General features: G+C 39.0%; 1 protein-coding gene across 1 annotated transcript in view; it reads left to right on the top strand.

The window, feature by feature from the left end:
• Positions 1–23,777, top strand: part of RTTN (rotatin) — a 189,757-nt gene extending 165,980 nt beyond the window's left edge. The window contains exons 44-50 of the mRNA XM_063451614.1: positions 4,570–4,651; positions 10,952–11,074; positions 13,041–13,243; positions 15,512–15,779; positions 16,930–17,033; positions 19,089–19,158; positions 23,687–23,777. Of these exons, the coding sequence (XP_063307684.1) occupies positions 4,570–4,651; positions 10,952–11,074; positions 13,041–13,243; positions 15,512–15,779; positions 16,930–17,033; positions 19,089–19,158; positions 23,687–23,766 (930 nt within the window). The 3' untranslated portion in view covers positions 23,767–23,777. The remainder of the gene's footprint in view (positions 1–4,569; positions 4,652–10,951; positions 11,075–13,040; positions 13,244–15,511; positions 15,780–16,929; positions 17,034–19,088; positions 19,159–23,686) is intronic.
• Positions 23,778–24,201: the final 424 nt, after the last annotated feature.

Genomic DNA, 24,201 nt, shown 5'->3' with positions numbered 1-24,201 from the left:
GTCTAACTATGTGTTGCAATGGAGATGTGGTAATCCTGTGTAGTTCTCTATCTAACATCTGGAATGTACGATTGATTTAGGCTAAATGTAGGAGGTTACAGAATTAAAACAGCTATTAGAGGCGTGTAACTCGACTCCAGTAGAATACCTATCCCAGCCTGTCAATACTCGTGCATGCGTTTATAGAGCTTAGCTCTTGTGAGATAGGGGAACCAAGAGCGGTCACAGAACGGCAAACAAAAACACAAAAGGTTATACATATTGCCTAGATCAATGTAGTTCAGAGATAATACAAGGTTATACAAAGAACAGGTAGTAATAGATTGTGGGCTAGGTGTCCCTTGTGCACTGATCATGACTTACAGTTATGTGGACACGGAGCGTGTTATATATTATCGTGAGACATAAAACCTGTGCGTTCCCCCCCTCTATGTGCTGTTGTTGATTCGTTTTTGATGGCTTAGAGAGGTGTGGTTGCCGTAATTGTTGTTGCTGAGCCTATGGTGAGTGAATGGGTGATTGTTGGGGCGGTGAAGTGATAGTGGAGCTAGTATGGTGTATGTCGGTCTTCTTGTGTATATGTGTAGAAGTTACCATGTCTGGTAGTATCTTCTGCTGGCGTGTCTGTGGTGTGTCTGCTAGCCAGGTAGGGTGTCAAAGGGGGAAAGGATGGGGTATAACCTGTACAACAGTAAAACGAGGTCACCATGTCCGTGAGTAGCAGGGGTCAGTAAAACCATGGGTAGTGTCCATCAAACATACATGCAGTCTCGGCCCGTGGGTCGTTCATGTTGCTCTTCATGTAGTGACAGCTGCATAGGAGTCGGGTGTTCTTCCTTGGGGGATGAAAATGGTGGTTCTTGCTGGATCCCAGGCGTGGGTTGAGGGAGGGGTGTTGCGTACTCCCTGTTGTAGCAGCGAGTCCATGGTCAGGCCCATCTCCCGTAGTAGCGTTGTTGAGCTCTGGAGGTCTTGAATGTAGTATGTTTCGTTTCCGTGTTTGACCATTAGCTTGTGGGATTGGTGCCAACGGTATGGAGTCCCCCGTTGCTGGAGTAGGGAAGTGAGCGGTCGGAGCGCTCTCCTCCATGCCAGCGTGCCGCTCGATAGGTCGGCGTAAAACGATATCGACATATTTTCGAAGCTGAGGGGGGATTTGTCTCGTAGTGCTGAGAGGACCGCTGTTTTGTCATTCCCGGTTTGAAAGGTAATTATCAAGTCCCTGGTGGCTGTAGCTGGCGCTTTGTTGGGTTTAGGGATTCGGAAGAATCTGTCCAGTATGATGGCTTTTCTCTGCCTCTGAGGCAGTATGGCCGCCAGCATGCGGCTTAAGAAGTGTGGCAGTTCCTGCTCAGAGATGTCATCGGAGACTCCCCTGAGTTTGAGGTTATTTCGTCTCCGTGAGTCCTCTAGGGCTGCGAGGCGGTGTTCCTGTAACATGGTCTGCTGCTGCAGGTCTTGTACAGTTAGGTGAAGTTTGGCAATTTGTTGGGTGTTGGTATGGGAAGTTCCCTCCAGGGCCCCTATGCGGCCCGTCAGCCCCTGCAGGTCGGTACGTACCGCCGTGATGTCCGCCAAGATATTCCTTTGTAGATCGGCCAGCAGGGTTTTGAGGACCTCTGTAGTCACAGGTGAGGAGTCAGACACTGCTTTGGTGCGTTGCAGTGCTTGTGAGGGAGCTGGTGCCGGCATGGGTAGGTAATTGTCATCAGCGTCGTCGGACAGTCCATCCGAGTAGTTTGAGCAGCCACTGGAAAGCGCGGCCATTTTGGGCCCGTTGGCGCCAAGCGCTTGTCTCCACATGTCTCCAATGGTGAGTCCCGGTGCGGATTTGTCCGTTGTTGGTCGCTTGGATTTGCGCCCCATGTTGTCTAGGTCGACCCGGTGAACTAGTATGGTCGGTTTGCAGGGGTAAGGGTTTCTATTTTTAGTCGTTTTTGCTGCTGTGTGCATGGAGCTGCAGGCTTGTGCGTCCGTTCACCTCTGCGGTCAGGCTCCGCCCCAAGAAATTATATTTTAACATGTAAACGGGTATTTCATTTTTAAAGTACATAAATACTTAGTGTCTAATTAGATTTCAGTAACTTTGTATGTAGAATACAACCCTTTTTTGTTTTGGTGATGCAGGTACTTTTAGGACTGAGGAGGTTTCAAGATGACTGTCTTGTCTGTCCATATTTCTGTCTGTTTGTCTACGGGGTGACCACCAACAGTACAGAGTAGCATCAATTCCCCAGTGTTTAGTTTGTCACCTTGATATGTTTCTTAAACATCAGTTGCTGAAATCCATAAATAGTATAATATCCCTGATGAATCACTGTACTTTTTGGCAAAATTGTAATGGGACATAAAGTTAATATATATATATATATATATATATATATACCATTATTACCCATTCCAATTGGTATATAAATAAAAAAAAAACATTTTACTTCTATACATTTCTCTTCTTATGCATAATGTATTTACTGCTTTTTAATACCAAGTATATTTTAAACCAAATAGAATATTAAGTTTAGTATGCTCTAGGTGGAACACTTCTAGGAATGGAAACGATATAAAATACTTTATTAAAATATGTCAAATTAAATTTCTGGAAAGTTCAATCTATAGAACATGCTAGGCAAAACTAGTTGTGGTAGAGTTTTTTTTTCCCAATTTGACTTTTTCCTCAAAAGACGACCTTTCCTGTGAATTAAACCAAGAGAAACCGCTAGAAAAAGGTCACATAAGAAGAGAAAATGGAAATTCGCACTAAACCTGTGATGTTCGTTCTGTATGGAAGAAACCACTAAATAACAAATATTACTGCAGCGTGTGTTAGATTTTTATCTTTTTTATATCACCTTTTAATCTTGTATCACTAAGTTGTGAAACCATACAATATTTTATATGTATTTATATATTATTTCTAGTATATACTATTTCTTACTACTGCGTACTTCTGCTTTTTCCATGATATTAATATTATGCTGATAGCTTGTGGTTGGAGAGTGATTCACAGACTTAGAGGCTTTGGCATAGCATTCTAGATCTGTTTGCACACACTTGGTTTATATCTGTACTGATATTTTTAACTTATTTATGACAATTTGTTTCAGCAATGAAGGTTTTTCTTTTTAGTTTTTTTTCAATTCCTGTGAAAATAATTTTCTGCTTAACCCCTTAAGGACACATCACGTGTGTGACATGTCATGATTCCCTTTTATTCCAGAAGTTTGGTCCTTAAGGGGTTAAACCCTTTGTGTCTTTGTTTTTAATGTGTATGTGTGTTAATATCAAAGGCAGGTCAAACATTTTTGCTCTGTTTTTCCCCCAAATGTAGTTTCTTTTTTTTTTTTATAAAAAAATAGACTTTACTTCCGTGCCCTATATGTGGACCGCTCATCATATAGTATGGATAACTTAATAAAAACAATAGAATACATTGCTGTTATAGAACTTTTTTGAGTCACTGAATCCAAAACAACTACACAAAATTATTTATTTCTGTAAATTAGACAACCAATGGTATCTACCTAGATGCAGTTTGACAGAATTTCAGCCAACATTTTTTTACATATTTTATTTTCACACACCCCACCACTTTTATCAATGTAATCCTGACATGTGCAAACTCTGGAAATGTAACATTGATTGCAGCTACATTTCTGAAGTACAGCAATACCTCCATGCATCTATCCCCATGTTTTAAGTGAAGTTACAGGGCCAAATTTAGGATATGTGTATCGTGTTCATGGTTCAGCTTTCCATTTTGACAGTTTGATTTACTAATCTTGTATTGCCCTTGTGGCAGTTTAGTGACCCTGTGGCACACCTGTATACCATATGCAAAATTAGAAACTGTGGACAAATATACATAGGCTTTTTTGATTCTTTTAATGTTGGTACTTAATCACAATTTCTGCCAAAGAAGAAAAATCAAACTGGCAAAAAAAACTGAAGCGCTTGGAGTTTTCTTTTCGAAGTACCTCAGAAACTTTAGTTGCTTATTTTTCTCTCTCCCTATGTTTAAACAACCTGTAGATTGTTTTTTATGTAGTATACATTAATACAGCAGTATATTTATCATTGCTGCTGTTTGGCCCTGTCCTAGTGCATCCATCTCACAGAGACCACCTCTCTGTTATGTTTTCCTCAGTTATGTCGGGGATTATTAACAGAACATTTTGGGGCCATAGAGGCAAGAAGACACTTTTTTTTTTCTGGGAATACAGACACATGTTTGACAAGGGTGGGAGGAACACAGTTTGTGATGGGGTATAGAGTCCTAAGGAGAAAAAGAACATGATCTGTTGGGATAGGGGACATAGTGAAAAATATTGAGGAAATAATTAATTTACATAATTCGGACATGATATATGACCAGGAACGGACAGGAAACACATACGTGACCTCTGGGCAGGGGAAAACTGGGTTAAAAGGCACACTTTGTTATGGAAAGATATGGAGGAAAATAAGGTGATTTTATACATTATTGCTGCAAACACATGTGGATGCAATGCAGCCTTTTATGACTGATAACATTTTAAGCTATATATTTTAACAAAATTATTACTGTTTTAGGAGGAAAGTCACTTCTTGCAGCTAAAAGTTACTATGCATCTCCTGCGAAATTGTCTTTATCAAAATGAGGAGGGCAAGGTAGGTAAAGACAGAGAAATCCTAACGCAAAATGTAATTTGTGTAAAAAAATATGTAACTATGTATATTAACTGTAATAGCTCTCTCCCTAATTTAGCAATTATTCCTAATTGGAAGGTACACAGTTGGCTTAGCCAATGAGAAATCCAAGTTATCTGACCTGCTGACTTGGCAGCACCCCACAGCTAAACACTCTTTTTGTAATATCTGTATACCCGTGCTAAGGGGACAGAGGCAGATAATACAATTATTGATTAGCTGTGGGGAGGATCCCTTTTAGCTCATACAACTCTCTTATTGGATGAGCTGAACTAAGTATCAAACCACAACCAAACACTAGGCAAATGTTGTTTTATTATCATTATCCAACTGTTTAATTTGTTTCCTTTATTGCATTTTTATTTTTGCAAAATGTATTTACTGGAAAGTGGGCAAAATTAAATAATGTATATGAGGCCAAAACCACAGATACTTAAAGAACCGCTAAAGTCATCCAGGCCACTTCCCTTCAATTAAGTGGCCTGGCTCAGTGGTTCTTAAGTTTTAATCCTGCAATGTAAACCACTGTAGGTTTTATCTTAGGGTTATCTCCATCACTAGTGGCTGTCATACTGACAGCCACTAGAGGCGCTTCAGCACTGACCCAGTAAAACACAGTCATGTAATGTGGATTCTTTATCAAAATGAAAATCATTGCTTTGGGCCCTTTTTTAGGATTAAAGCAGTTCTGCTGTACTTCAACATTTATTGTCATGAAGTGAATTAAGGCGTTTTATATCAATTCCTCTTTGTTGCCACTCGTCATTTATTCCGCATCTCCTTTCAGTCTCTTATACCATGTTTTTTTTAGTTTCTCCCTCTGTCAATCTATCTTTCTTCTTCCTCCAAGTTTCCTTTTTACAGTGTCCTTTCTTTTGGACTTATGCTGTAAGTGTCTGTCTTCTCCAACTTCTGTCTCTCTTTTTTCACTATTTCTCTGCCAGTCTCTCAGGCATTTCCCACTGTCTCTCCACAAATCTTCTTCAAGCTTGCAAATAGAGGTGGGTGCTTTTAGTACTATGTATATGGCAAGAAAAGAAGGAATAAGGGTGCGCCTAAAACAAGTGGAAATAACAAATAATAATATAAGAATAGGAATATAAAAATAAGAGTAGCAGCAGTGACAAATCGTCCGAAAAAATGTCCAAATATAATATAAAAATTGGAATAACAACGGTACCTAATAGTCCAAATATAAAATGTCCAAATGTGCAAATGGTGGTCCTAGTGGTCCGTAAAAAGGGTATGTAGCGTCCCGAATGTATATCTGTAGTTTGAAGATGAATATGCGGGAAGAACAGAAGAGAGAGAAAACTCCAATGGTGTAGTATGAAAACAAAATGTGGATATTGTGTAAATAATAGTAGAACTACTCACAATATTCAGAGCTTAAATCCAGCTCTGGTATGGATAGCGTGAAGTGGAATAATCCCCACTCAAGGATATGTGGTGCTCCTCTTTGGTCCTTTAGTAAAATGATGGAGTTGTCCAACTCGGGATGAGAAGATAAAAAATATATAGTGCTCACTGTATAGTGATAGAATAATTAAAATGAAATAAAATATACTCACGGTATATAGAGCAGACGTACTGCTCGGTGGATGGCGTATGGGTGGTATAATCCCCACCTTGAGGATTCTTTAGTATTCCAATATGGTGGAAAACCAACGGTAGTTAGGTCTGGATAAAATAAACTTGCATAGAATAAAATAGCAAATAATATAATACTGAAGTGAAAAGAGGAATGTGGCAAACCAGTGTATAATAGCCAAATATTCCTTTAATAACACTTTGATTTTAAAAAAAAATAATAAGGGTTTCTATACGCGTTTCGCCACAATAGGCTTTTTATATGTTTCTACTTGATGAAGCCTATTGTGGCGAAATGCGTATAGAAACCCTTCTTTTTTTTTTAAATCAAAGTGTTATTAAAGGAATATTTGGCTATTATACATTTGGCTATTATATCCTTGAGTGGGGATTATTCCACTTCACGCTATCCATACCAGAGCTGGATTTAAGCTCTGAATATTGTGAGTAGTTCTACTATTATTTACACAATATCCACATTTTGTTTTCATACTACACCATTGGAGTTTTCTCTCTCTTCTGTTCTTCCCGCATATTCATCTTCAAACTACAGATATACATTCGGGACGCTACATACCCTTTTGACGGACCACTAGGACCACCATTTGCACATTTGGACATTTTATATTTGGACTATTAGGTACCGTTGTTATTCCAATTTTTATATTATATTTGGACATTTTTTCGGACGATTTGTCACTGCTGCTACTCTTATTTTTATATTCCTATTCTTATATTATTATTTGTTATTTCCACTTGTTTTAGGCGCACCCTTATTCCTTCTTTTCTCTCCATTGTATTTCAAGGGGTTCAGAGGGGTTTCCCCCTTTTTCAAGGTGTGCTGCCTTTTTGTCATATTCCCTGTTTCTTATCAGCGCTGAACCTCTTTCCTGATTCCTATGTATATGGCAAGGCAGATATGTTTCTGTGTATAGGGCGGCTGTTGTATTCTGTGTGACCTGTGTTTGGGGAAGCTCTGTGGGCTGCACGGTGCCCCCACTGCCTGCCCCTTGCTTGTGCTTACTATGATACACATATTGGCAATGGAGTGCCTTTTTTAGATGATGTGAGTGATTCAGGAAAGCACACTAGCTCTTTAATGGAACACTCCACACCAGTAAATCACTGATGCTTGCTAAAATGCTTGGTGTGTCTGGAGTCTATCACATTTGTTACTGTTTATAAAAACACAGAAAAACACAGAAATCTGCACTTTTATCTTAGGGAGCAAAAATTAGACAGCCAGGATTTTTTTTTTCCATTTTCTTCCTTATCTGTTCCACAAAGGTAATGCAAGTGACATATACACTGTGTTATCCAGAAGTATTGGATAGCCGTGATTGCGTGTGCTCGTGGCTCCAGCACAGAGACTTCTTAATGAGCAGCCTTTGAATGGACTATTGCACAGCCTAAAATTCTGTGCTGAGGAATAAGCGGAGGGTTTCCAAATGCTACAGACAAGAGAGCTGCAGCTTTTGTAACTTGTTTTTAGATATACATTCAAAGATAAAAGGTACAAATAAATAAATGTGTGTTTTCACTGGCGGTATATTTACTAATGACGGATATTATTTTTTTGGGGGTGGGGTACAATGACAATGAAGTGTTCCTTTAATACCATAGTAATATGAGTTGTGCTTCTGACCAAGGAGAATTTACATATAGCTGCAAGCAAGAAAAAATATGCCTATAGGTATGCATTACAAAATGACACACGTAGGCTGATGGGTAATAATGTGCAATCTGGCATGATTTAAAGGGTTACTACAACCCTTTTTTATATTATTCTGATTTTAAGTTCTAATTCCCTATTGGGCATTACTTAATAAGTCTAGCCCTTATTCACTTATAAAATAAGATTAAACATACCTGGAATCCTGTGTTGGGAGTGCAGCTCCCTGCTCTGCTCTCCACTCCCTGTCCAATGTCATGCTTTTGATTGGACCTATGTCGAGGCTCAGAGTTCATGTGCGCTCACTGGGGAGGGGATGGAGAGAGGGAGGACAAGGGCACCAGACACAGGCAGTGGACTAGGGACAATAAATAAATAAAGCTGAATGTAGGGAGGCACTGTAATGATATGATTTATGTCTGATTTGAAGTAGTGATGTACTATTCATTTACACTGAGCTGTGAATTCTTAGTGTCTGATTATTACCAGAGTGTCACAAAAGTGTACTGAACAATCACCTTTCTCTCAGTTAGCCAATTAAAGCATAACCTTTAATAGTTTCTCTCAGTTAGCCAATTAAAGCATAACCTTTAATAGTTAACACTGTACCACTGTACCACAATCACTTTTTCCTACCTACTTTCATGCCTGTAATAATGGCTTGTTGGTAAACTTTTAAATGAATCATATCAGCAACATTTATGTTCCAATTAGGATCCGTATTTGGGAATTGGGCAGTAGCCCAAGCCGCCGGGTTCGCTTGGGTCTGGGTACTGGCAGTTTCCTCAAGAGCTTTAAGGGCCCCTTAATTATTACGGGTCCTTTCCTCAGAACTGAATAAATTCAACAGTAACTGCTGACATTTGGCCCAAGTAGGGCTGTGGGTTTGTATGATCGATGTGACCAAATCAGTCATAGCTTGTGGTTTTTCCATATATGAGGGGTTATGGGTCTTCCAAATAAACAGATCGGTAGCTGTAAAGGGAACGTATACAAATACAGGGTCTCCCAATTGCAACTGACCATTGCCATCAATGTGTGTTGGGCCAGGAGTAAGTCGGCGACTCATCTGTAAATGCTGGAGTTGAAGGGTACCAGTAGTCATACGTGTTAAAACTGGACTGCGGACATTTGTAGAAAGTTGTGGACTAACAATTTCCTTTTGGGGGTCGTCAGGTGGGTAGAGGAAGGTATATCAATCATAACCGTTTGTAATTTAGTAAGAGGGATATCTCGGACAAGGAGGAGCCCGTCCGGTAACATAAAAAGGGTAAAAGTGTATTCCAGCGTTTTATGCCATTGACCATTTCGTCCAGGTGTATTTTAGACTCTGTTACTGAAGGCACACAGAGTAGTTATAGTGCAATGTCAGTGGTTATGGTGTTGGCAGATGCTTTAGTCCAGGTCTGGGAGGAGACACCTCAGGAGACCATCCGCCACCTCATCAAGAGCATGCACAGGCGTTGTAGGGAGATCATTCAGGCACCCTGAGGCCACAAACACTACAGAGCCTTATTTTGACTTGTTTTACATCAAAGTTGGATCAGCCTGTAGTGTGTTTTTCCACTTCAATTTTGAGTGTGACTCCAAATCCAGACGTCCATGGGTTGAAAAAATTGATTTCCATTTTTTTATTTTTGTGTGATTTTGTTGTCAGCACATTCAACTATGTAAAGAACAAAGTATTTCAGAAGAATATTTAATTCATTCAGATCTAGGATGTGTTATTTTTGTGTTCCCTTTATTTTTTTGAGCAGTGTATATACATCAGGGTTTAACTAAACAGTGTTTTTGGAGACTATGTTTTAAACTGAACATAGCTTATACTGGAGTTCAGTTAATCAAATCGCTCCACACTTCGAGATCTAGTGAACTAAATTCACAACAGAATTCAACTAGTCTACTCACTCCAGAATCCGCGATCTAGTAAATGGAATTTACAACAACGTTCAACTAGTCCAGAAACCAGAATCAGAACATACTTCAGGATCTAGCGAAAGGAATTTATAACAGAATTCGGCTGGTCTACTCGCTCCAGAATCCGCGATCTAGTGAACGGATTTTACAACACAGTTCAACTAGTACAGAATCCGACTGAACATATATACACCAGAATTCAGCCGGACAAACAGACGCTATGCTAAACGGGCTAGCTACAGAGCATTTAGCTTAACCCCTTAAGGACACATGACTTGTGTGTCATGTCATGAATCCCATTTATTCCAGAGGTTTGGTCCTTAAGGGGTTAATTGGGAAAGGTCAGATACCAGATACAGATTTAGCCCCTAATGGGTTTACCTTCAGTGCCTGGCATTCATCGACGGGACACCCCAATACCAACTGCACAGAAGCCTATAGTTGGCGCCGAGATGAAAGTCCACGCAGTATCGGTCCAGGGGTGTTGCCGTGGAAAGGTGGGTAACATTTTACTGTCTCTGCGATGACTTCTCGGCCTATTGCACCAGAAATGAAGAAGCCACGCACAGAGTCTGGACACAGGTCAGTTCAGGAAGCAAAGGTTTTTATTCTCACCGATCGGGTCTCAGCTGAACTCATGTTCAAAATGTCTGAGCACTGAGCACATGGAGTAAAGCCATTCATCCCCCATCTGTACCCTTATACCAATCAACAAACAGTATTTACAGCATTACCTTACATGGATAGGCAGTATGGCACTAGGAGAATGGAATGTGTTTTTTTAAATCCAGCACATGCTCAGTATATTGATGACAGTATCTTAGCTACACACAACTAACCAACAGATACCTGTTCTTGTATATGACACATGGAGATTTTAGGCCTACTAAATTTTGGGCCTAGCTGAAATCCCATCACATAATTAGAATACTGGCATTATTTTAATATTCTGGTTCCTGTTTTTTATATTAAAGATAAATGTGTAATGAAAAGTATAATTTCATCAAAAAATTATGACGTTTCCAACTTGTTAAAAGCTATATATATATATATATATATTTTTTTTTTTTTTCTCTCTATAGGTAGCAGCTTTAGATTCACAACTTGCTCCTGTGCTGCATTCTCTCTGGCCATGGTTTTTGATGGATGATTCATTGATGCAATGTGCTTTGCAATTACTGTGCGTGTACACTGCAAATTTTTCTGCAGGTAAATCAGATAAAATATAACCTATATTGTTATGCCAATTGCCAAGTGTCTTTCCAATGTGTTGTAATTCTTGTTTTTAATAGATTCCCTACTTCAGTATCCATTAATACTTATTTCTTCTGATTTTATACTTTAATGTATGTGAGTGGCTTACAATAGACTAGAATTAAGGTGTTTCAATCAAACCCATTGCAACAGGTGTATAAAATCAAAAATCAAACATCTAGCCATTCAGTCTGCATTTACATAATTTTTTTTTAAAAAATGGGTCGTTCTGAAGTGCTCAATGAAAGTGTGGGACTTAGCAATATGTTAGTTTGTGAAATGTGATCCCTGCTAAATATTCAACTGTAAGAGGTATTATTAAAACGTGGAACATCAGAAACTCAGTCACAAAGCGGAAGACCACGTAAAGTCACAGAGTGGGTTCAACAAGTGCTGAAGAGTATAGTGCATAAAATTCGCAAACGTTCTGCTGATTCCATAACTTAAGTTTTCCAAACTTGCTCTGGCATTAATATCCGCACAAAACTATACAGTGGGAGCTTCATGGAATGGATTTCCATCGCTAAGCAGCTGCATGGAAGCCTCACATCACCAAGTACAATGTCAAGCATTGTATCGAGTGGTTTAAAGCACACCGTCACTTGACTCTGGAGCAGTGGAAACATGTTCTTTGGAGTGTCAAATCATGCTTCTCTGTTTGTCAGTCTGATAAACAAGTATGTGTTTGGCAGATTCCAACATGCCTGACTGCATTGTGCCAACTGTAATGTTTAGTGGAGGAAGGATAATGGTATGGGGTGGTCAATCATGGGTTATAATTTCCAGTGAAAAGGAAATTTTATGGCCTCATCATACCAAGACATTTTGGACAATGCTATGCTTCCAACTTTGTGGGAACAGTTTGGGAAAGGCCTGTTTCTATTCTAGAATGACTGTGCCCCAGTGCACAAAGCCAATATCAATAAAGACATGGATGGATACGTTTGGTGTGGAAGAACTAGACTGGCCTGCATGGATTCCTGACCTCAACCCCATCGAACACCTTTGGGATAACCCCAAATGGAGATTACGAACCAGGCCTTCTCATCCAACATCAGTGCCTGACCTTACAAATGCTCTACTGGATGAATGGACAAAGATTCCCACAAGAACACTCCAAAATCTCAATCTACAAGAGGAGTGGAAACGTTTATAGCTGCAAACAGGGGACCAACTAAATATCGATGTCTATGTATTTAAAATGCGATGTCATAACAGTCCCTGTTGGTGTAATGGTTAGGTGTCCCAATACTTTTGTCCATATAGTGTATATTAATCTGTGCATATAATGATATGAAGGCATATCAAATATCACCAGAAGAAGGGATTTTAGAAAATATGTAATACGTTTAGTCTTTGAATAAATCCTTAATGAATCTGAACTTTGCAGTTGTTCTTGAAACATGCTTATATCAAAGTATTTAACCAGAAAATGTACATTCATCTAGGTCCCAATTATGTTCTTGAGTCTATATATATATATATATATATATATATATATATATATATATATAGATAGATAGATAGATAGATAGATAGATAAAACCCAACTCAGTGATACTCAAACTTGAAAGATGATGTTTTGGAGTGCTACTCAATGAGCCATCTCAGTAGCTTAGTAAAAATATATATTTTTTTGTTTGTTTGTTTTGTTGTTGTTTTTTTTGTTTTTTTATAAACATACATTTACAAAAACAAAAAATCTGAAATAGTTTGTTAGTCTGGCCCATTATTAGTGCCTGTTGTTTTCTGACAACTTTGATGAATTGTCATACATATATAACTAACTTTCTAGTGAATCTGTTCAACACATAAATGTCATACAGGTTCTCAAAAAATAACTGAAATACTCTCTAATTGTTTGTGGCTGTGCTGACCACTGTTATATTAAAATTATATTTGTTTTTCCTTCTATAAAAAGCGTGTAGTTCTCTTTGTTGGGCAAGTTCTGGAACAATGCCCGTACAGCTATCGCAGAAAGTGCCAGCAAATAACTCCCTCATGCACAGCCTTTTGAAGATCGCCTCAGAATCTGCTTCCAGTAACAGCAGCACCCAACAGGTGGCCTTTGTTCTCCTTTCTAATCTTGCTGCTACTCAGGACTGTAAATGTCTTATTCAGAAGGTAAGGGTATTTTGTTAATGATGAAATAAGCTATTTAATTCTAATAAAGAGTAATCACAGGATTATCGTTACATGCTTCTGTGTTCCAATTTGTAATGTTTAAAGGACTTTACTTCCTTTTCAGTGATCTGATGATTAAAGCAAGTAATCCAGCTGACACAAAAGCGTTGGGTTCAATATTTTCCAGTGTGCAAAGTATTTTTTGTTGAGTAGCTACAGCAGTTATTGAAAATAAATCCTCTTTGATGTGAGGATATTGAGTAAATTGCTCTGCTATCCACAACATGCATCTTACATAGTTACATATCTGAAAGGAGACTTGCGTCCATCAAGTTCAGCCTTTCTCACATTTGTTTTTGTTGTTGATCCAAAAGAAGGCAAAAATCCCAGTCTAAAGCACATCAAATTTTGCAGCAAACTAGGAAAAAAAATATTCTTGACCCCAGTATGGCAGTTCGATATCAAGTGGATCAAAAGCAATTACCCTACTTATTAAAAATGATATCCCTGTATATTATGTTTTTGCAAGTATTTTTCCAATTGCTGTTTAAACATCTGTATAGATTCTGATAAAGCCACCTATTCGGGTAGAGAATTCCACATCCTTATTGTTCTTACCGTAAAAATCCATTCCTTTGCCTTAGACTAAATCGCCTTCCTTCCAGTCTAAATGCATGACCTTGTGTCCTATGTATAGTCCTGTTTATGAACTGTGGCACTGTTTCAAGAATCAAATCCTGCACTATGTAAAATATCCACTTCCTCAGAAAGATTTTTTATTTTCTAAAAGAAATCAATGCATGTGAGCGTAAACGAACATACGCACTTCACTGAGCACTGCACATAGCTAATCTTTCAGTTTTGGCTCACTACTTGTGGCCCCAGCTGACAGAGGGAACTCTTAGGTATCAAAATAATACCTAAAGCTCTGTGGTACCAGCCAGGATTTATCCCTGATGGCATTCTTAACACATAACAATCTGTTTTGTCAAAGGGCATTGCATAATGACAGACAGTCATGTGGACCTTAAGTGATTAATGCTAAAGTTGGTTCCTTGGCGCCTGACACTTTTGTCTCTGACTTCTTTACTCCTCACTGCCATTGCATGAGGAAAATGTTGTCAATCTGATAGGCCTATCACTGTGCGCACATTGATAGAAATGATAGCATTGAGATAAATATTGTCAGTCTCTTTTTAAATTCTCTTTTTGTTTGGTTTTATAGAGCATAAAATACACTGTTGCAGAGTCTGAAGAGCAATGAAACACTTACTTAAAACAATGGGAATATAACATTTAACTATCAGTGTAAAATCTAGAACAGAAAAGGTAGAAATGAACCAAAGAAAATACATTAAAAAAAAAAATAAAAGTGTTCACAAACCACCGAAAAAGAAAGAGAAACAGAATGGAAGTAGAAGGTGACTGTGGCCACCATAGAGGTCTTAAGCATTAGTGTAAGGGCCAGGTATCCCATAGCCGATGATAATATTGAGACTTGTCATGTACCAATGCTTTTCCTTCTCAGCTAGCTCCTTCATCTTATGGACAATAGTAGCTAGAATAAGTATTTTAAGTATCCCCCATAATAATGCAATCTCCCATCCGGTGGAAAGGGCCATTTAGCTATCGATTTATTTTATGCTCTTGTGATTGAGACGTATGGATTAGATAAAAGCCAAATCATGGGATCAAGTGATGTATTGGTGTCTAATATTTATGATATTAATTGTTTACCTTGTGTCATAATTTAGGAGATGTAAAAGTACAGATCTGTAGTCATGCAACCCATGTTGTCATCAAAATAAAGTTTTGTAAGCTTGTTCCTTATGATTAACACAAACCATGTATTATATCATTTGAACATATTATGTATGTGAATTTGTATGGCCAATATGTTTTACTGCAGTGAAATACTCAGTTTTGTGTTCTTATAGATCTCATGAGTACAAAATGTACGGTGATAGATTTGTTACCTTGCTATCTCTTTGTTAGTTTTATTTGTTTTTTTACGAAACATTTAGGTGCAAGTTCCAGACCTAAACGTCTTTCTCAATCAACTGCTGTAAGTTAGATATGAAAGATCATGTAAATATTGAACTACCATACGATTGTGACCAACCAATGTTTTTAAAGTATTATTATTGTAAAAAGGCTTTATTAATAAGTAATTGCAATTTCTACAATTATTATTTTTTGTAATGTAGGGATTCTTTCAATATGTGCACTATTTCCTGAGGATTTCTTTTTGTTTTCTTTTCTTAACAGAGTAACTTTTTACAGCATTTTCTTTCCATTTCACCGCCAAAAGGAGGAAACAAGGGCCTTGGCATCCTAGCTGTCCATTGGCTTAAATTTTTTTTGAATTTGTCATTGAGCAGTGATGGTCAACAAATGATCATGAAGTTGAAAGGGTGCTTAGATCTTTTTCTAGAGATGGCAAAATCTAAACACAAAATGGATGTTCCTGTAGCATTGCTCATTTTACATAATATCTGCTTCAACCATGCCAATAAACCAAAGATTTTGTCTAATGGTAAGACTAATGCAATTGTATTCTAGTATAGCCTGTTATTGTGTACCCGTATGAAGCCTTTTCCAAAATATATAATAGTCATTCATTTCAATGGTGTATAATATTGTTACATATTTCTTGTAATAAATGTGAGACACTGTTTTGCCCTAATTTGATAAGTAAATATATAAAAAAAAAAAAATCTGAAATGCTAGAAAAGTTTCAGTGAATCTGGTTGCTGATTTTTATTGAAGAATTACAAAATGTTCTCTCTCCACAAACACAAGATCAAAAACATGTGTGTGTGTGTAAATGTATACAGTATATTAAAGCGGCATAAAATCCCAGATCCTTTCACATGTAAGGAGGGTGGGATGTACGAGATGATGAAGGTTTGGTATACAACCTAGAAGGACTTCCCATTCACCCCAATGCGTTATAAGCATGTTATTATTGTTAATATTAGGGCCATTTTCTGTGAGAGGGTGCACTGTCCTCCCCATAACTATTTTTAAAAAGCCCCCATCCGATGTACACAGGTGAGGGCAGACTTAGTACAAACCCCCTATTCTATAAACTGGGCAGCAATGGCTACTCAATCACTATTTGTAAACATCTAGCAGACATGCCCTAGGAGGGGGGCAGGGGTGATACAATACCTCAATTATAGTAATTAAATGTTAACCCCCATAGGATTTTTTTAATTTATTTAATTATAATTAACCCTTGCATTTCCAAGGGTTCTGTTAACTATTTGCTTTTTCGATACACAATACAGATATTTTTTAATTCCATCAACAATGTCTGGATTTTGCAGTCAGAATTGCTCGGTTTGCAGCCAGATGGTTTTGCCCAATTCTATCCAGAATTATTCAGACTTTACTAAATTACCCAATTGGACTAAATATTACTCAGAAGTAATAATGCTACTTATGAAATGTGCTGTCACTGTAATGCATCAAATGATGCAAAGTAACCTTGAAATGCCCTTTAATGTGGGCCAGACATTTTAGTATTTTATTAAGTGTTACTTGCTTGCGTGTTTAATAACTACTGTTAATCTCAAATAATTTATGTGTGTATTTTGCTATACATATGCAATACATATTTAAACTGGGCTGTGGAATCTGTGCTTTGTTTCTGTTTGTAAATTGTGCTTTGATTTTATTAGATAAAGCAGTGACAGTGATTTCATCCTGTTTGGAAAGTGACAGTACTAATATACAGAGAATAGGAGCCTCCATGATGTGGGCATTGCTTCACAATTACCAAAAAGTAAGTCTTGTGGGAATTAACATGTCTAATATTATAAGTATGGATATGTAGTAATTTTTCCCTTTCAGCCTGGCATTCACAATGTTTATTCATATGTTATCAATTTATATATTAAAGTCAGAGGTTTCATACTTAATGCATATATTTAATTAAAGGACCTCTCCGGGCACCATAACTCCTTCATTGCAATAAACTTGTTATGGTGCAATGCAAGGGGTTCCGGGGTTGGATTTTATTAAGGGTTTAAACTGTTAATGTGTTTCGAAGTATGGAACACAGCGTCCTACTGCACAGCCCCTTCATATTCAGAAAAGTAAGTGAAAAACATTCTTTATCTTTTCAATCACATTTCTAAATACGGTAGGTAGCAAGTGATGGGCTGAGATTAACTATGAGCGGCTGATAGGCTGAGATGATTATCAGACAGACGATTCCTGATTAAAGCCAAGGACTTGTGGCATCATGACTGAGTGTCATCCACAGGAACACGGTGGAGAGAGTGTTCAGGTCATGAGAGCGTTGGTAAGTGGTTATCTCTCTCATCCGATTCCCTCTGTCGGGAGTCATCTGTATCCCGCTGGTGGATCGCGGGGGTTCATTGCCGCATGGGTGCGGCTGTAGGTGTGTAGGCTGGTACGTAGGTCTGCATCTCTTGGCCACAAACTCGTCTGCTTCCGGAGCACGAGTTTCCTCCTCGTATGGGAACGGCAGGATGGTTGGCTACCACTTGCGATGCATGGGTCACCGCTGGTGGGCTAGGACGAATAAGTATTGATGGGTGTTCTGGTGTGTTGTGCAAGGGTGGCCCCCTCACTTGCCGCTGTCCGCAACCCTTCTCACCCGCTTCCAGGGGGACTTGCTGCTATATCTGTGCTGTCTGCTTGGGACTTCCGTGCTAGTTAGCAAGCAAGGAGAACGGCTGCCTTTCCCCTGCTCGATCCTTAGCAGGCCTCAGCAGACGATTTCGGGTTCCCGGGTGGGTAGAAGGCTGATTCTGGTATCTAAGAGTTCCAGCATAACTGTAGCCCTCCAAAGTGCGGGCGTGCCGAGTTTCTGGGGTTTTTCCCCCAAAGCAGTGAGTTTTGTCAGGAGCTTGATATCAGCACATCCATTCAGCCAGGATGCTAGGCTTCGCCCCCGCATTGTTCCCCGCAAAATGTTTGTTTTTTTGTTTTCGTCCTCTTTCTTTTTAATTTTGTTGTCAATGAGCATACATTTCAAATTTGCACAAGGAGATCATTTAGATACTCCTAAATTCTTTGGAACTAAAATTGTCTGTGACAAATCATCTTATACTCCAAGGTTCTGAACCTTTACTGCGTGGCATTAACATGTAAAGTGTTCAAATTATACAAGAATATGTTGACACTAACCTGAGTCCCTTGGAAGCAAAATATATGTAGTTTATTTATAGATATCATTGAAACGGAAGTTTCATTTCCATGTTAACATTTTGAATGGAATTCATTGGTCAAGAGTATCAGCTGACAATCTTTAGTCAATACATTCTATTCAAGGCAGGATCCATTTGATCTTTCTCAAGTGGAAGTGGTTACTATGCTCAGAGTTTCCATTTTAAATCTGCTAATGACATGTAAAGAAGGTGGGCTTTTGGCACAAAGGATTCATCTAAACTAGAGGAAAATGTCAAACCAAATGAAAACAGTTTGAAATAAAAATGATGGATTGCTTCCATAGCCACTTTAATAAACTTTGTTAACCAGATGCTATAGGTGGTGATTTGTTCATAAAGTTACCCTTTGTTATTGCCTGGATATATGTTCTGGAAGTCTTTAAATTATTGAATTTGGCAGGTAGTTTTTACCAGTATGATATCATGTTTTATAATAAATGTTTTGGTGTAATTTTTATTTTTTATTCTAACTTTATTAACAAAGTAAATTGTTTGTAAAATCTATATACCTATTATTGCCATTTTGTAGACTTTGATAGATCTAGCTCAATGTGAAATAATTAGTAGAAAAATATGTTATTAATTTTTGCATTCTGTCCATATACTAATCAATGATAAATTAATTTAAATTTGTAAACTAGGCAAAAGTTATTCTGAAGAACCCATTTTTAAAAGGGAGAATAGAAGAAGCATTGTGCACTCTGAGAAAGCGTAAGTTATATATCTTTTTTTCTTTCACTGCCGTAGATTAAATTTGTTAAAGATGAAGGAATTGAAAACTTATTGTATACTCTATATATCATAGGAGCCTCCATATGGTGTTAATCGCTAACCTCTTCCCCTCCATTGTTTGGCAGCACTCAATCCAAGTATGAAAGCTGGCTAACTGAGCAACCAGCTAACCTGTCATATATATGGGACCATTTGCTGTCCCTATACTGTCAAAGTGCAGCATGTGGAGCCTTATATAATGTTAAATATACTGCTGACTGTCATACACAGACTTAATCCTCCTCGCTCTCCCTCTCCGTGCTCTCCCATTTTTTAGTAATATCCAGGTAGCTTTCCAGCAGACCTGCTCACTGTGCCTCCTGGACATTGGGGGAGAGTGAAATATTACTAGAGCTTCTCTAGTGTAGGTAGGTAGGTGGTGAAAAATTCAGCTATTGTATATCTATGAGCTCTTTTAATGCATCTGTGGGTTTGCATAATTTAGCGTCCAAGTGTTTTATAGATGTATGCATGTATTTATGCGTGTCCAATCGGATTTGTGTGTATGTTTTATCAATGTCTATCCACAGAAACATACAACCGAAGTATTGTGCAGTCATGTCACCATTAAAACATATATTTATATATAGACAAAAATATATAATTAAACACTTATTTACAGACCCACTCCACATATATCTATAGGCACATACTTCCATAGATGTGTATATACAGTGAACAAAATTATAAACGCAACACTTTTGCCCCCTTTTTTCATGAGCTGAACTCAAAGATCTAAGACTTTTTCTATGTACACAAAAGGCCTATTTCTCTCAAATATTATTAACAAGTCTGTCTAAATTTGTGTTAGTGAGCACTTCTCCTTTGCCGAGATAATCCATCCACCTTACAGGTGTGGCATATAAGATTTATTTATTTGATGAGCTTCCCTGAGATGGTTTCTGACAGTTTGTGCAGAAATTCTTTGGTTATGCAAAACCGATTGTTGCAGCAGCTGTCCGGGTGGTTGGTCTCAGACGATCTTGGAGGTGAAGATGCTGAATGTAGAGCTACTTGGCTGGTGTGGTTACATGTGGTCTGCGGTTGATAGGCCGGTTGGATGTACTGGCAAATTCTCTGAAACGCCTTTGGAGACGGCTTATGGTAGAGAAATGAATATTCAATTCACGGGTAACAGCTATGGTGGACATTCCTGCAGTCAGTATGTCAACTGCACGCTCCCTCAAAACTTGCTACATCTGTGGCATTGTGCTGTGTGATAAAACTGCACATTTTAGAGTGGCATTTAATTGTGGCCAGCCTAAGGCACACCTTTGCAATAATCATGCTGTCTAATCAGCATCTTGATATGCCCCACCTGTGAGGTGGATGGATTATCTCGGCAAAGGAGAAGTGCTCACTAACACAGATTTAGACAGATTTGTGAAAAATATTTGAGAGAAATAGGCCTTTTGTGTACACAGAAAAAGTCTTAGATCTTTGAGTTCTGCTCATGAAAAATGGGGGCAAAAATAAAAGTGTTGCGTTTATAATTTTGTTCAGTGTGTATGTGTATATGTATATATATATATGATATATACACTGCTCAAAAAAATAAAGGGAACACAAAAATAACACATCCTAGATCTGAATTAATTAAATATTCTTCTGAAATACTTGGTTCTTTACATAGTTGAATGTGCTGACAACAAAATCACACAAAAATAAAAAATGGAAATCACATTTTTCAACCCATGGAGGTCTGGATTTGGAGTCACACTCAAAATTAAAGTGGAAAAACACACTACAGGCTGATTCAACTTTGATGTAATGTCCTTAGAACAAGTCAAAATGAGGCTCAGTAGTGTTTGTGGCCTCCCCGTGCCTGTATGACCTCCCTACAATGCCTGTGCATGCTCCTGATGTTGGTGGTGGATGGTCTCCTGAGGTGTCTCCTCCCAGACCTGGACTAAATCATCTGCCAACTCCTGGACAGTCTGTGGTGCAACGTGACGTCGGTGGATGGAGCGAGACATGATTTCCCAGATGTGCTCAATTGGAGTCAGGTCTGGGGAACGGGTGGGCCAGTCCATAGCATCAATGCCTTTGTCTTGCAGGAAATGCTGACACACTCCAGCCATATGAGGACTAGCATTGTCTTGCATTAGAAGGAACCCAGGGCCAACCGCACAAGCATATGGTCTCACAAGGGGTCTGAGGATCTCATCTCGGTACCTAATGGCAGTCAGGCTACCTCTGGCGAGCACATGGAGGGCTGTGCGGCCCCCCAAAAGAAATACCACCCCACACCATTACTGACCCACTGCCAAACCGGTCATGCTGGAGGATGTTGCAGGCAGCAGAACGTTCTCCACGGCTTCTCCAGACTCTGTCACGTCTGTCACATGTGCTCAGTGTGAACCTGCTTTCATCTGTGAAGAACACAGGTCGCCAGTGGCTAATTTGCCAATCTTGGTGTTCTCTGGCAAATGCCAAACGTCCTGCACGGTGTTGGGCTGTAAGCACAACCCCCACCTGTGGACGTCGGGCCCTCATACCACCCTCATGGAGTCTGTTTCTGACCGTTTGAGCAGACACATGCACATCTGTGGCCTGCTGGAGGTCATTTTGCAGGGCTCTGGCAGTGCTCCTCCTGTTCCTCCTTGCACAAAGGCGGAGGTAGCGGTCCTGCTGCTGGGTTGTTACGGCCTCCTCCACATCTCCTGATGTACTGGCCTGTCTCCTGTTAGCGCCTCCATGCTCTGGACAATACGCTGACAGACACAGCAAACCTTCTTGCCACAGATCGCATTGATGTGCCATCCTGGATGAGCTGCTTGTGTGGGTTGTAGACTCCGTCTCATGCTACTACTAGAGTGAAAGCACCGCCAGCATTCAAAAGTGACCAAAACATCAGCCAGGAAGCATGGGAACTGAGAAGTGGTCTGTGGTCACCACCTGCAGAACCACTCCTTTATTGGGGATGTCTTGCTAATTGCCTATAATTTTCACCTGTTTTCTATCCCATTTGCACAACAGCATTTGAAATTGATTGTCACTCAGTGTTGCTTCCTATGTGGACAGTTTGATTTCACAGAAGTGTGATTGACTTGAAGTTATATTGTGTTGTTTAAGTGTTCCCTTTATTTTTTTGAGCAGTGTGTATATGTATATATATATATATATATATATATATATGTTTATTTTTTTCCCATAGACACATAACTATAAACACATATTTTATATTTATAAATGGACATATCTCTTTAAACCCCATTCACACAACACATTGGCATTGCACACACATACACATCTTCAGTAACACCTCACACAAATGGCAAATTCCTAAATCAAAGCCAACACAATTTTGACATGTTTTAGTGGTAGTGAATAACTTTTAAGTCTGGCTAGTGTGTTATGACTTGAAATTTTGAGCCCTGTTAAGCAGATGCAGGTATAAGCCCAATAGTTTGAAAGGCACAGGTAATCGATTCAATCGATATGGTGAGTTCACAAGTAGATTCCTCTATACAGAAAATTGCCTCTGCCTCACCACTGAAAATTTTGCCCACCCTGACGCCTCGAGACCCTAACTTTGAGCAATAAGACTTGCCGCTCAGGAGCTTCGCATTGACTGCCTACAACAGCCGGCGAAGGGTCTACTTAACCCAGCATGGGCAAGATGAACTTACCCCCTCTCCACCGCCACCAAGTGTCCGAACCACTCACGGAACTATGCAAAGACACCCACCGGTCATCCGTCTCCCCGTACCCATCTCAGAAGGGATTGGGCTCTAAAAGAGGTACAGGCCTCTCCGAGTATCGAATACCCCCCCCCCCCCCGACACTCACGAGACACCACCTGCCGCTGTGACCCCCTCTCAGTGCAGTAGAGGGTGTGAGCTGTCCCCCTGCCCCCCACCTTCCCCCCCCCCCGAGATGCACCCCCTCCGCTACTGGGTAAGACACAGGGTAAAACAATTGACTCATCCCACCAGCTCTCTCACGTAACAAGTAGATTCCTCTATATTCCTCTATAAAGGGACACTATAGGCACCCAGACCACTACCACTACGGCTCGTTGAAATGGTCTGGGTGCATAGTCCTAAGTCCCTTAACCCTGCAAAAGCAATTATTGCAGATTTTAATAAACTGCAACAATTACCTTTAAAGGTTAACCCCACCTCTCTTGGCTGTCTACCAGACAGCCACTAAATAGACTTCAGGGTCATTAGGCAACTTTTGGCCACCTAACTGACACTGGGTGTCCTCATGCTATGCATGAGGACGTCCAGCTTCACCCAAACCCCCATAGGAAAGCATTATAAATGCGTTCTTATGGGAAAAAAACTAATACGAGTGCGGTCATTGCCAGCTGACATCGGCGGGGGAGGAGCGGAGCTATAGTCTGGCACTATAGTTTCCTTTTAAGTGAATCTTGTCATTAAAATTTTGAATTGAACTGGTTAAAATATTTATATTTTTATCTATTTTTTTTCTTACTTTTGTTTCTTCTCTTGATTACCAGGTTCAATGATTTCCAATGAAAGACTTGAACTTTATCATCTGAAATGCTTGGAAAATTTGGAGCAGATTTTAACTAACTGAACCTATGTATTTAATGCTGTTAGCACAACAGAAATATACACTGTGAGACTGTAACTGAATAACAAAACAATGGGATGTAGCATGTTCTGTTTAAATGTAACAAATTTAAGGGCACTGCTGTAGGACTGTGGAGATTTGTATAAAGTGTTCACTTGTAAATGTGTATATGAGTCATGTTTCTTCATATTTTTATTGCACAACTTGATAAAAATCACACTTTTTTCCCATCATGAAGACATACAGTTGCATTTTTCTAAAAAAGTAAAACAAAAAAGCACATTTTTATACTTTATTTATTAAACAATATTAAGGATAATAAAATATACCTCATATATTGGACAATTTTTTATTGTTTTTGATTCCTTAGTATTATCTGTGTATGTAAATTAAAAATATAATATAATCCTCAATATACTTTACACAAGATATAAGTTT

This window comes from Pelobates fuscus, chromosome 4 (genome assembly GCF_036172605.1).
Source record: "Pelobates fuscus isolate aPelFus1 chromosome 4, aPelFus1.pri, whole genome shotgun sequence".
In the NCBI taxonomy this organism is placed as follows: Eukaryota; Metazoa; Chordata; class Amphibia; order Anura; family Pelobatidae; genus Pelobates; species Pelobates fuscus.
This window is presented reverse-complemented; position numbering and strand designations above follow the sequence as displayed.